Here is a 10,959-nt window from a genome sequence, read left to right as displayed (position 1 = left end):
GGGCTGCAGGCGGCCCGGCGGAGCCGAGCTGCGGTGATGTGGCCGGTATGTGTGTGGGCGGCAGGCAGGGTGGGGGAGAAGGAGGGAGAGGAAGCGGCAGAGGCAGCAGCTCCTTTGATAAGCAGCTTCCTGAACACTTTCAAACCGTGGTGTTAGACCAACACACCCGGTGCTTGTGGGCCTGTGCCGGGACCGACGGAGCCCACGCCGCGGGGCAGCAGGTAGGCAGCCCCCCAGCCCACCCATGCCACCCGCTGGAGAGGGGACCCCCGCCAGGCAGTGCTGAACCCTGGTGCTCACGGGCAGTGGGCATGTGCTCACTGCCAGGCATCCTCGGGCAGGGCTGGGATGCTGGGCAGGGTGATGGGGACACTCTCCCTGCAGGTGCCGGCAGCTGGGGCTCTTCCCAGGGCCCTCCTGCCTGCCAGGGCTTGGCTGGGGCATCTCCCAGGTGTTTCGTGGCCTGTTGTGTGAGGGACGGCTGCTGGGGTTGGAGCCTGCTGCTGTCTCTGGCCAGGATCTCCCCTGGTGCTGTGGTTCCTGGGGAGCAGCCGCTCTTGCCCTGTCTGGCCAGGGGACAGGGCCCCCAAGGTGCCCTCCATGGGGCACAGGGATGGTACACATGGCAGCAGTGGTGCAGCAGGGAGTCATGGGGAACGGCTCCTGCCCCAGCCATGTTCCCAAACAGCATGGCCACAGCATAGACCCAGTTCTCTGTGGGACCTCCCTGAGCTGATGGTACCTGGGATCCCACTCTTTGCCCACCGAGAGCTCCAACTCTGCAGCATCCCCTGTCCCTTTGGGTTCATCTCCTCCTCATGAAGGGAGCTGGGGACTAGAAGGGTCCTCATGATCCCAGGGTGCTCCCTGCGCCAGGAGGAGCTCTGCCCAGAGGTGAACCAGCATCACCTGCATCTCCCCAACCCTGCCAGGGCCTGTCCCAGGGCTGGTGGCAGTGGAGCCCTGGCATCCTCCTCCAGCTGGGCTACCCCATCACTTCTTGCTCAACCACCCAGATAAAGCAGTTTCCTCTTGACAGTTGCTGAGACCTGTGGGATGGAGGAGGCTGTTCCATGGTCTCCCTTGCCAGAGCTGTGAGGCTGTTGAGGGTGCCTGGCCCCATGTCTTCCAGCGGCAGGAGCTGGCCAAGCTTCTTGTGGTGCCTACAGCCCACGCTGTCTCACCTGCCAAATGCTGCTGTGCTCGTGTGGGTCCCAGCTCTCCCTCCTCCCCATCATGTCCCCAGGCTGAAGCAGGCATGCCGGGAAAGGACTGGAAATGCACAGCAGTGTGTGCTTCCTATGGAGGTGGAGAGCATCTTGGGCTCCCCCAGAACTAGACCATGCTCCACCAACACAGGGTGTGAGTGTCCTCTGCTCAGTGCAAGCAGACGGCTGTTGGTGCCATACCCAGGGTCACCAGTGGGTGCCTGCGTGGGCTGCAGTGCTGTGGGCATCCCGGAGGGTGAACATTCTGGGAGTTCTCCCTATGCCACCCTCCTGGATGCCAGGGGGATGCTGGGGGCCCTGGTTCCAGGGCAGATGAGGACCCAAAACCTGTCCCTTAGTCAGGGACCATTTTTCAGGGGGTCCACCCAGTCTCATGGTATCTCTCAGATCTGCCTTTTCTTTTCCAGCTGCTTCTCCTCTGATGGCTCCTTGATTCTCCCGGAGCTGACGGCCCACGGTGTCCACACCCTGTGCTTCAGGACAAGGGCTTTGTGGCTGCCGCAGCATGGTACAAGCCTGCTTGGTGTGCTCCAGAGTTCATAACAGCAGCCTGACAGCCCAGGCAGCCAGGGCAGACATGGACAAGACGGACAAGCCCAGTCCCTCTGCCAAGAAACACGTGCGTCTTCAGGAGAGGTGAGTGTGGCTGGGTGGTGCCTGTAGCCCAAACCCTGTGCTGCCCATCTCAGCCCAGACGGCGGGTACCTATGGGACTGTTCATCCCCAGGGCTTGGCCTCCCCCAAAACTTCCTTCCCCCAGCCCAGCCCTGCCAGCCCGCTGCCCACTGACTTGTGCAGATGCCAGTTCCGAGCATGGAGGCAGCCCTGACCATTCCCAGCCCAGCCCGGGCCAAATCTAGACACCGTACTTTGAGGGCTTTCCAGCAAAAAGGTGAAATGACCAGCTAGTTCCTTGTTCCTCAATGCCCCCCCCCGTCTTCTGGGGTCTCTACCTGGCCCCTTTCTTCATCCTCTGTTATTCTCTGCCTGGCTTTTGCTCGGTGTGGGGTGGTTTTAACTGGTGATATGGCAGGATGGGCTGCCCTCCTGTCCTGGGGTAGCAGAGGGTCAGCCAGCAACCCCTTTGCCTTGCAGGAGGGGCTCCAATGTGTCGCTGATGCTGGACATGAGCTCACTGGGGAGTGTGGAGCCCATCCAGCCCGTCTGCACGCCACGGGACATCACACTAAAGTTCCTGAGGACATCTAGCCACGTGCTGAGGAGAGATGAGCTCCAGCAACGTGCCCAGAGCCTGACACAACTCCAGGAGGAGTTTTCGGTACAATGCTCCCCTCCCCTCTCTCTCCTCACAGGAGGAATGGCAGGGGCTGGTGGCGGGGGGGACTGGCAGGGGCGGACATCTCCAAGGGAGGCTCTGAGCCCAGCTGTGCCCCACAGCACTGATGGCAGGGAAGGAGATATGGGCAAACATGGGTGAGGGGATGCCCTAGGTATCCCCTGGCTGCCCGCTCCCTGGTGCACACAATTCCCCCTTGCGTCCCTGGAAAGCCTGTTCTGCCCTCCCGTGCCAACTCTTCGCCCAAGGTGGCCTCTCTGGAAGGTGTTCCACTACATCTGGACTAATGACAGGGCTCATCCCAGGAGCTGACATCTCTGGTGATGCTGCTAGGTCCCTGGGTCAGCCTCTCATTGCCTGAGGGACCAGCTCTGCCAGGAAGAGGGGACACAAGCAGCAGCAATGGAGTTTTCCTCATAGTTGTTCTCTCCTCCTACAGAAAATCCCACCCAACTTTGTCAGTCCGGAGGAGCTGGAGATCCCTGGACATGCCTCCAAGGACAGATACAAAACCATCCTTCCCAGTATGTGCCACTGCATCCTGTTGCCTCATGTTTGCCCAAGTGCCATGTGCCGGGAGGGGGGTGGGGGTGGTGGGGATGTGCGCACTCACGTGTGTGTGCATGGGTGTTTGTGCATGGGAGAGGGGTGACTCAGAGCAGCCCTGGCACCAGGGTGGGCACTCCTGGGTGCTCTTGGTGTTCCTGCTGTGCTTCTTCCTGCTCCCCAAGTGGCAGGAGCTGGGTGCTGTGTTACAGGGGGTGTACACTGTGTTGTGGGGTGGTATGTGGGGAGCTACACCTTGGGGTAGTGCAGCGCAGGGTGTGCAGCGCATGACAGCCCAGCCTGGGTTGCTCCCTGCCACAGTGGGGGCCTTACATGTTCCAAGGGCATGTTGCTGGGGATATAAACTGAGAACATTATAGGACAACTCATTTGGGCTCTAGTCAGGCACTGTGGGAGGGTCCTGGGGGGTTATTGCCTGGCGGGTGAGTTACCCCACATGCTCACTGCAGTACACGCAGGTTTGGGCATGGCTGGCTGTACCCTGTCATGGTAGCGAGGGTGAAGTGGGGCAAGAAGGGGCCCGAGGGAGCGTGCAGACAGCTCCAAGCATGGCATGGAGCTGGGAGGACTCAGTCTCCAGCCTCTGGAGCTGAGGCTGGGAGCATGGGCAGGGTCAGGCTCTGAAAGACTGTCCCTGGGGTAATGCCTGCCATCTATTTCAGATCCTGAGAGCCGGGTCTGTCTCAGGAGGGCAGGGAACCAGGAGGAAGACAGCTACATAAATGCCAACTACATCACGGTGAGTGTCCTGCCTGGTTGGAGAGTGGGTGGTCTCCCAGGGCTTGCAGCCGACGGCTCACAAGGCATTGGGCTGCAAACTGCTCGGTGCTGCAGATGCCACACTGGGACCTGCATGCCAGGGCACTGACTGTCACCCACTGTCCTGTGGCTGCCCTGGGGTAGCAGTCTGAGCTTGCAGCCCCTTTCTGAGCTGGAGAGATGCGGATCCATCTGCACAAGGCAGACACGCTGTCCCTTTTGGTGGGAAAACATCACAAGGTGGCTGCTCTCAGCTCCCACTGCTTGGGTGGGTTAAGCACCCATATGGGCTCCCTCGCAGTGGCTTCTCCATCTCTTCCTCATGCAGTAGTCTGTTGTCTGGTAAGGCCATGGGAGGAAAGCTGTGTCAACAAAGCATCGCAGCCCAGTGCTGTTCAACCCTTACACATCCAGGAATTTCACCTCCGCCCAGGGGGTTTGTTGCAATTTCCCAAGAAGAAAGCTTACGAAGGGGAGGGCATGGCTTACCATTGACACCCGATGGGGTCCCTTTCCAGAGACTGAGAAATCCCCAGACCCAAGGGTGTTACTTCAGGCAGCCTGATTTATGATAATCATCCTTCCTGTGCAAATGACCCCATCCAGGCTACAGTCTCACTCGTTGTGCTGAACAATATGTCACCCTAAAACAGATGCTTGTGTCAGCCAGGTACCATCTTTGCCTGGTTGGTAGGCTTCTTTCTGAGCAATTAATCTCATTTCAGCATCCTTCCCCTTGGGACAGGCCAGGGGCACTGGGAAGCAGAGGTGGGTCCACAACAACTCTAGGTGCGTAGCAGCGAGGAGACTGTGGGAATGTGGGAGTCAGAAAAGTAGCCCACAAAAGTGCCCTCTGGTATGATGGACAGACCCCTGAAAGGCGATCTGAGGGCACAGGTTGGATCTGGAGGGCATTTAGTAGCATTCCTTTTCTGATGGTGCTCATGGGTGTGATTCAGTGAGGCAGCAGTGGTGTGAGCTGCCAGCATCCTGCGGCGAGGGTCTGACTTTGGACACAGGAGCACCATGCCTAAAACTGTTGGGAGGCTTGCTGGTCCAAATGAGGGTTCAAACATGGGCAGCAGAGGACTGCTTTTAGAGTCGTCTTCCTGAAGCAGCCTGGCAGCATGCAGCTTCACGTTGAGTGACACCATCACCCTGTCCACATGCATCAGGGTGTACATGAGCAGGTGGCATCCTCTCCATCTCTCATGAGTGTTAACAAAAATGCACAAACACTGCCCACCCCTATCTCACGCACATGTGCACATACATGTGCACACACCTGAGCACATGTATGCCCACACATCCCTGACCCTTCCTTCCACTGACCTCTCCACGGGTGTCACGGTGCAGGAATTTGTGGGCACATGAGCAAATTAGCAACCCAGTCTGCTTCTGGCATGTTTGGGAGGCACGGCGAGTCTGGAAGAGCTCTGTAGGCATTTGATCACATCAACCCCACCTGGGATTGACTGTTTTTCTTGCTGACCGTATCCTGTGAAATGTTTTTGAGCATGAAGAGCAGGTGGGGGCAAATTCCCAGTGTTGACACCTCCAGGTCTTACTGCAAGTCACCTTCTGAATGGAAAATCATGTTTCCTAGGAAAAAGAAATAATATTGAGGCATGAGAAAAGGGCTATACAAAATGTTCCTGAAAATGTTTCTGCCTCTTGGCTGGGCCAGTGCAACTTCTTGTGAGACTGAACTGTTAACAGGATTGCTGAAAAGACCTAGTTTAAATCACAGGGCTTTAGGTGCATTTTTAACTGAGATCTCTTTTGACAAATCCATAAAGCTCTGCCCAGAGTGCTGTGTACTTGCTTTTCCAAAAGCTGTGGGTGCTGTGGGTGCCTCCCCCAGCATCCCCAGGGCATCCTCAGCCAGGTCCCTGACTCCTTGCTGTATTACCAAATTGCATCTCCAGCTGGGAGCTGGAGTAACTCATTACTGACCCCGTCACTTCCCACACACCAGGCCTGTGCCTGCCCTCCAGCTCCTGCCTGCTGCCACTGCACATTCTCCCCTCAACTGGTCCAGCAGCACTGCCCATGAGGCCATGGGGTGAAGCAGGAACTGAGCAGGACTCAGAGCACCTCCAAGGTTTTCTATTTCTTTGGCAATTTTATACTGGGGGAGGAAGTGACCATGGAGGCAGAGGATGCTTGGAGCTGTGAAACAGAGCCTGGGGCAGAGGCAAGGCAGGGGCCTGTGCCAACCACCCCCCAAGACCCAGCCTTCCCACTGCTGGGCACTGCCATGTCCCCTCATGAGCCTGGTGGAGGCAGCACTGGTGGGACCCAGCTGGGACTATCCCAGGTCCCAGCCAGAGTGGAGCTTGATGACTTCTGCTTGTCCCTGGGGAAATGCCTCTGGTGAGAAGCACCCTCCCTGTGTGAGCTCTGTCTCTCCAAGGTGTCCATCACGCCAGCTATGGTCACACCAATAACCTGGGGATGCTTGCGAGGAGCTTGGGTACACACGGCTTGCTCCATGGGCTTGCTCCTGGATTGTGGGACTGGGAGGATGGAGAGGATGTCTGGTAGTTCCTGATCAGGTCTACAAAAGCATTTCAAGGACAGGTTTAGTAGGAAGTAGCCTGTGTGGCTCAGCATCTCACTTGTAGAGGAAGACAAGCACCATGAGAGCTGGAGTAGCCTGGAGACAGGCTCCCCTTGCATGTCAGGGTCCCCCACAGTGTCACTGGTGGACCATCTGCTCGGCAGGGATACGTGGGGCGGCCCCGGGAGTACATTGCCACCCAGGGACCCATGCTGAACACTGTGACCGACTTCTGGGAGATGGTGTGGCAGGAGGAGGCACCCCTCATCGTCATGATAACCAAGCTTCAGGAGGGCAAAGAGGTACTGTTGTCCCTCCCCAGGCACAGCACCCCAGCTGGGCACAAAGGGTGGGGTGGAGTAATAACAACAGTAAAGGGTTATGCGAGATCCAGTGTGGGGTCTGAGCACCTGCTTGTTTTCTCTGCTCTGCTCTCAGAGGGTACCCCTGATCAATCACATGTGGAGGAGGAGAACCCCAGGGCTGCAGCCTTGGCCCCATCCAGCAAAGCCTCTCCTCCTCACGTGGCCTCTCGTGCTCTGGGCATGCTTTGCCAGCTGGATAATAGGATAAAGAAGTTAGGGCAACCCCTGGAAGAGGGAGCAGAGGTAGTGGTCAGCAGTGTCCCTCCAGCCCCAAGCAACTTTCCTTCTAGGCTGGAAGCTCTCAGCCAGTAGATCCAGGCTGGGATGGGAGCTGGCAGCACCGTGCTCTGTGTGGCAGCCACCCTGTGCCTTGGCTGGGATCCCTGGCTCCCCGTCTAAGCAGCACCTGCCTGGGGGAACTCACCCTCTCTTTCCTGGCCATATCCTTCCTTCTTCTCTCCCCGGCTGGCACAGCACCCCTGTGCCCTTCACTGGGCAGGCTGGGTCCTCCTGGGTCTGACAGGACATGGACTGGCCCAGGCACAGCTCCTGTGGGGATGCAGAGAGCCATGCAGCCCTGGGGCCTGAAAGCCATGTGGCAGGGCATGGGAAAGGGTGCAGGGGGAGTAGATGTGGGGGGAGGGATCTATCCTTTCCTTAGCTCCCCCTCTGTATCACTCCACATCCACCTTCCCTGCTCCCCCCCACCTCCCCAGGTGATGCCCCTTCCCAAGAGTACTGAGCAAAGCATAGCTCAAACATCCAGTGGGTGCCTTGAGCACCTCCACAGCCATGAACCCTGCCTTGTTCTTTCAGAAATGTGTCCACTACTGGCCGGAGAAGGAGGGCACCTATGGCCCCTTCACCATCTGCGTGCAGGGGATGAGCGAGTGTGTGGAGTATGTGGTCCGGGATCTCTCCATCCAGGTGGGTTCAAGCTCCATCCTGGGGTCAGAGGGGGAGACCAGCAGGGCCTGGCAGTGCCCCCAACACCCCCAGGCTCTTTACCAGGGTGGCAACACTGTGTGGCAGGAGAGCAGAGGGTTCATGGCTCAGAGAGCTGGGTCTTATGAGCCCCCTGCCAGAGGAGGTGTCTGCAAAGCTCCTGCCTGCCTGAGGAGGCTGAGAGGGAGCAGGACCCAGCCTTGAAGGGAAGAGGAGAGAGGGTCACCTGGGGAGAGCTTCTCTATTAGCCCTTTGCTGTTTGCACAGTGCCATTGGGCTCTGCCCCATCGGTTCTCCATAGTCACCCTGGGCTGACACCAGCCAAAAGGATCTTGCTGGCTTTGCCTGGTCTCTGGGGACAGTATTGGGGCACTCTGTATCTGCTCCCATCTTCTGGGATGGGACACTTCCCAGTGTCCCTGTCCCAGGGGTCTCTCCTTGGTGTCTGGCAGAGGCTCAAAGAAGGATCTGGGAGGAGAGCAGATGAGAAGGGCACAGGCTGCTTAGCCTCTGCTTGAGCTGGACTCCATGCCTTCATTTGGCCCAGCCCAGCAAGTCCATGCTCCTGCGTCTTGTCCTGATTTCTCTTTCTTCTGTGCTGGAAAAGCTTGAAGGCGAATGCCGCCAGGTCAAACACATCCTCTTCCCTTCCTGGCCGGACCAGCAGACACCTGAGTCAGCCAAGCCCCTGCTGCACTTAGTGTCCAAGGTGGAGGAGACTCTCCAGGCTCCAGCCAGCCCAGGGCCCATCATAGTGCACTGCAGGTAAGAGCTTTCCAGTCACCCAAGTCCCTGTGTCTCCTTCACCTTGGGGTCAGTCTGCAAATGCCAGAAGGGAAAATCCCACATGTGAATGCTCATGAGCTGGTCCTGCTGTGGTACAGAAATCCCAGGGCATGGCATCCCCATAGCAGAGTTGTTCAAATAGCAGCTCCTGTCCTGGCATCAGGATGGTGGCATTAGCGTGGTGCCTGCTGCCCTGTGAAGAAATCTGATTTGCACCTGGGTCTGCAGACAGTGAGGTGGGAGCAGGAGAGCTCTGCGGGGTTGGGACCCAGCCACCAGACCCACGGTAGATCCGCGGCTCAGGCTCCTGCTTCCTCTGCCGCTGAGCATGGCTTTCGGCTCAGCTGTTAAGCTGTTTTTCAGGGCAGCCCTCCTGAAGGAGGTGGCCTCTGTGTATTTCCTCTCGCTGCTAAGTGAATTTGGGAACAGTGGAGCAGACTGCCCCTTTGTCTCTATGCAACACACTCAGCATGCGATGCTGCAGGCTGGCCTGCCCCAGGGCAAACCACTTGGTGCCTGGGCTTAGAGCACAGCTGGGAGGGGAGGTGAAGGGGCTGCAGAGACCGCTGCACTGCGCAGGGATGGGGGACGCAGACTGGTTCTGTGCTTCCAGAGCAGCCTCACCTGGGCTGTGCAACATGGCAGGACCCCCTTGCCAAAAGTGACGCCAGCCCATGTCTTTTGGTGTCTGCTAAGAAAGCTGGTCTGGCAGCTGGCATGGGGACCTCAGCATCCCTCTAGGAAGAAATCATGGCATCAAACCAATCCAGGAGTATGTCCAGCTTGGACAGACCAAGGTCCAGGCAGTGGATATTGTTGGTGCTCAGCACAACTGTGTCTGTCCCACAGCGCAGGCATTGGCCGGACCGGCTGCTTTATCGCTACCAGGATTGGGTGCCAGCAGCTGAAGGACAAGGGGGAGGTGGATATCCTGGGAATTGTGTGCCATCTCCGCATAGACAGGTGGGTGCTCAGAGCAGGCTGCTGCCTGGAGGGTCCTGCTGGGTGCCAAGCTTAGGAGGAGGGATGTGGGAGGGACGTGGGGACGGGCATCGCGAGGGAGCATGGAGACAATTTTTGATGGAAACCAGAAGAGTTGCTGAAAGATGCAGATGTGGCAACAGCAAACACTTGCCCAGTGCTGGGCTGGTTTTGCTGTCAGGGCTGTTGTAGCTCTGATGACCTGAGGACGTGATGGAGAGGAGCACGTCTCTGAACCTGGCAGCTGGTCTGCCCCTTCCAGCTCAGCCACTAAATTCAGAAACACTTTATTTTGCCACTTTTCAAGGAGAAGTACCAGTAAAAATTAGAGCCAAATCAGTTGCTAATCTGCATTTGGAACAGCCCGGCAATGCTTCTGAGCCCAAATAGTCTCTGGGCAGCTCTGGCACCTGTTTCAGACAGACCTGGGCATGGCGGGTGAAGCAGGAATATTTGTGCCCTGGAAGCAGGGAGCCGGGGACAAGGTTGTGGGCTTCAGTGAGGTATCAGCGGGACTTGCCTTTCCCTTGCAGAGGCGGGATGATCCAGACGAGCGAGCAGTACCAGTTCCTCCATCACACACTAGCCCTCTATGCTTCCCAGCTGCCAGAGGCAGGAGGCCACTAGTGCAGGGCTCCCACCAGGCTGCCGGCTCCCCGCTCCGACCTCTCCTGCACCAGCCTTAGGGACACCTCCACCAAAACCCCTTACTGCTGCTGCCAGGCCACAGAGCAGCAGGATGAGCATCCCTCAGGATGAGCACAGCTGAGCAAACCCATGGGGACTGTGGCCTTGCAACCCTGGGGACCAGCAGGATTTGGCGGGTTCGCATGAGGGATTCAGTTGGTGCTCGAGGTGGCTGTTGCTGCTGGCTCGAGGCAGATTTCACCCCTGGAAAGAAGCTTTGGCTCTCAAAACGTGCAATGTTTTATCCTCAACCAGAAGAGCAAGCTGTGTAGAGGAATTGAAGCTGGGTGAGCGCTGGGAGCACGGTTTCCCTTTTAGCTGCACAGAAATGTTTAACCTGTTAGACGCGGAGCTGGTACAATTACCCTGCAAATAAACAGAGCCTCTCTCCTGACTGTGTATCATCTGTTCGCAGAGGCTGCGCTGCGTGCAGGGCTTGGCTTGCTCTGAACGTGTGCCGTGATGCTCTTCTTGATAACGATACACCTTGATGATTTGGTACAAAAGGTGCACAATTGGTTGCCTTCATTACGTGGCTTGCTTTCCTCTTCGGCACCTTGAGCCAACAGCTTGTCAACAGCCTTAAAGAAGGGGAGATTCCTAAGCGCGTCTGCAGTTTTGCAAGCCACATGATCCCAATTGCCTATTGTAACATGAGGGTGGGGGTTTTGCATTCTTGGGTTTTTTTCTGAAGTCAAAACAAAATAGTATTTAGGGTTTTTTCCCTGATAAATCCAGGGGGAAAAAAGGAAGAAGAAGGAGAAACATTTTGGCACAAAG

The 10,959-nt window shown here is 57.4% G+C and overlaps 1 protein-coding gene across 1 annotated transcript; it reads left to right on the top strand.

Moving 5' to 3' along the window:
• Positions 1-1,734: 1,734 nt before the first annotated feature.
• On the top strand, positions 1,735-10,119 carry PTPN7 (protein tyrosine phosphatase non-receptor type 7). Its single transcript, XM_059831256.1, has 9 exons — positions 1,735-1,865; positions 2,325-2,508; positions 2,966-3,050; positions 3,756-3,832; positions 6,580-6,717; positions 7,597-7,707; positions 8,333-8,490; positions 9,361-9,474; positions 10,026-10,119. The coding sequence occupies exons 1-9, from the start codon at positions 1,735-1,737 to the stop codon at positions 10,117-10,119; spliced, it is 1,092 nt and encodes a 363-aa protein (XP_059687239.1).
• Positions 10,120-10,959: the final 840 nt, after the last annotated feature.

The sequence above is a fragment of the Gavia stellata genome, chromosome 30 (assembly GCF_030936135.1).
Source record: "Gavia stellata isolate bGavSte3 chromosome 30, bGavSte3.hap2, whole genome shotgun sequence".
Classification (NCBI taxonomy): domain Eukaryota; kingdom Metazoa; phylum Chordata; class Aves; order Gaviiformes; family Gaviidae; genus Gavia; species Gavia stellata.
Note: the sequence above shows the minus strand (reverse complement) of the source record. Positions and strands in the feature narration are given on the sequence as shown.

Coding starts and splice junctions, on each gene's coding strand:
- PTPN7 (XM_059831256.1), top strand. CDS start 1,735: ATGGTACAAGCCTGCTTGGTGTGCTCCAGAGTTCATAACAGCAGCCTG. Junction 6,718..7,596: donor AGCTTCAGGAGGGCAAAGAG/GTACTGTTGTCC, acceptor TTGTTCTTTCAG/AAATGTGTCCACTACTGGCC. Junction 9,475..10,025: donor TGCCATCTCCGCATAGACAG/GTGGGTGCTCAG, acceptor TTTCCCTTGCAG/AGGCGGGATGATCCAGACGA.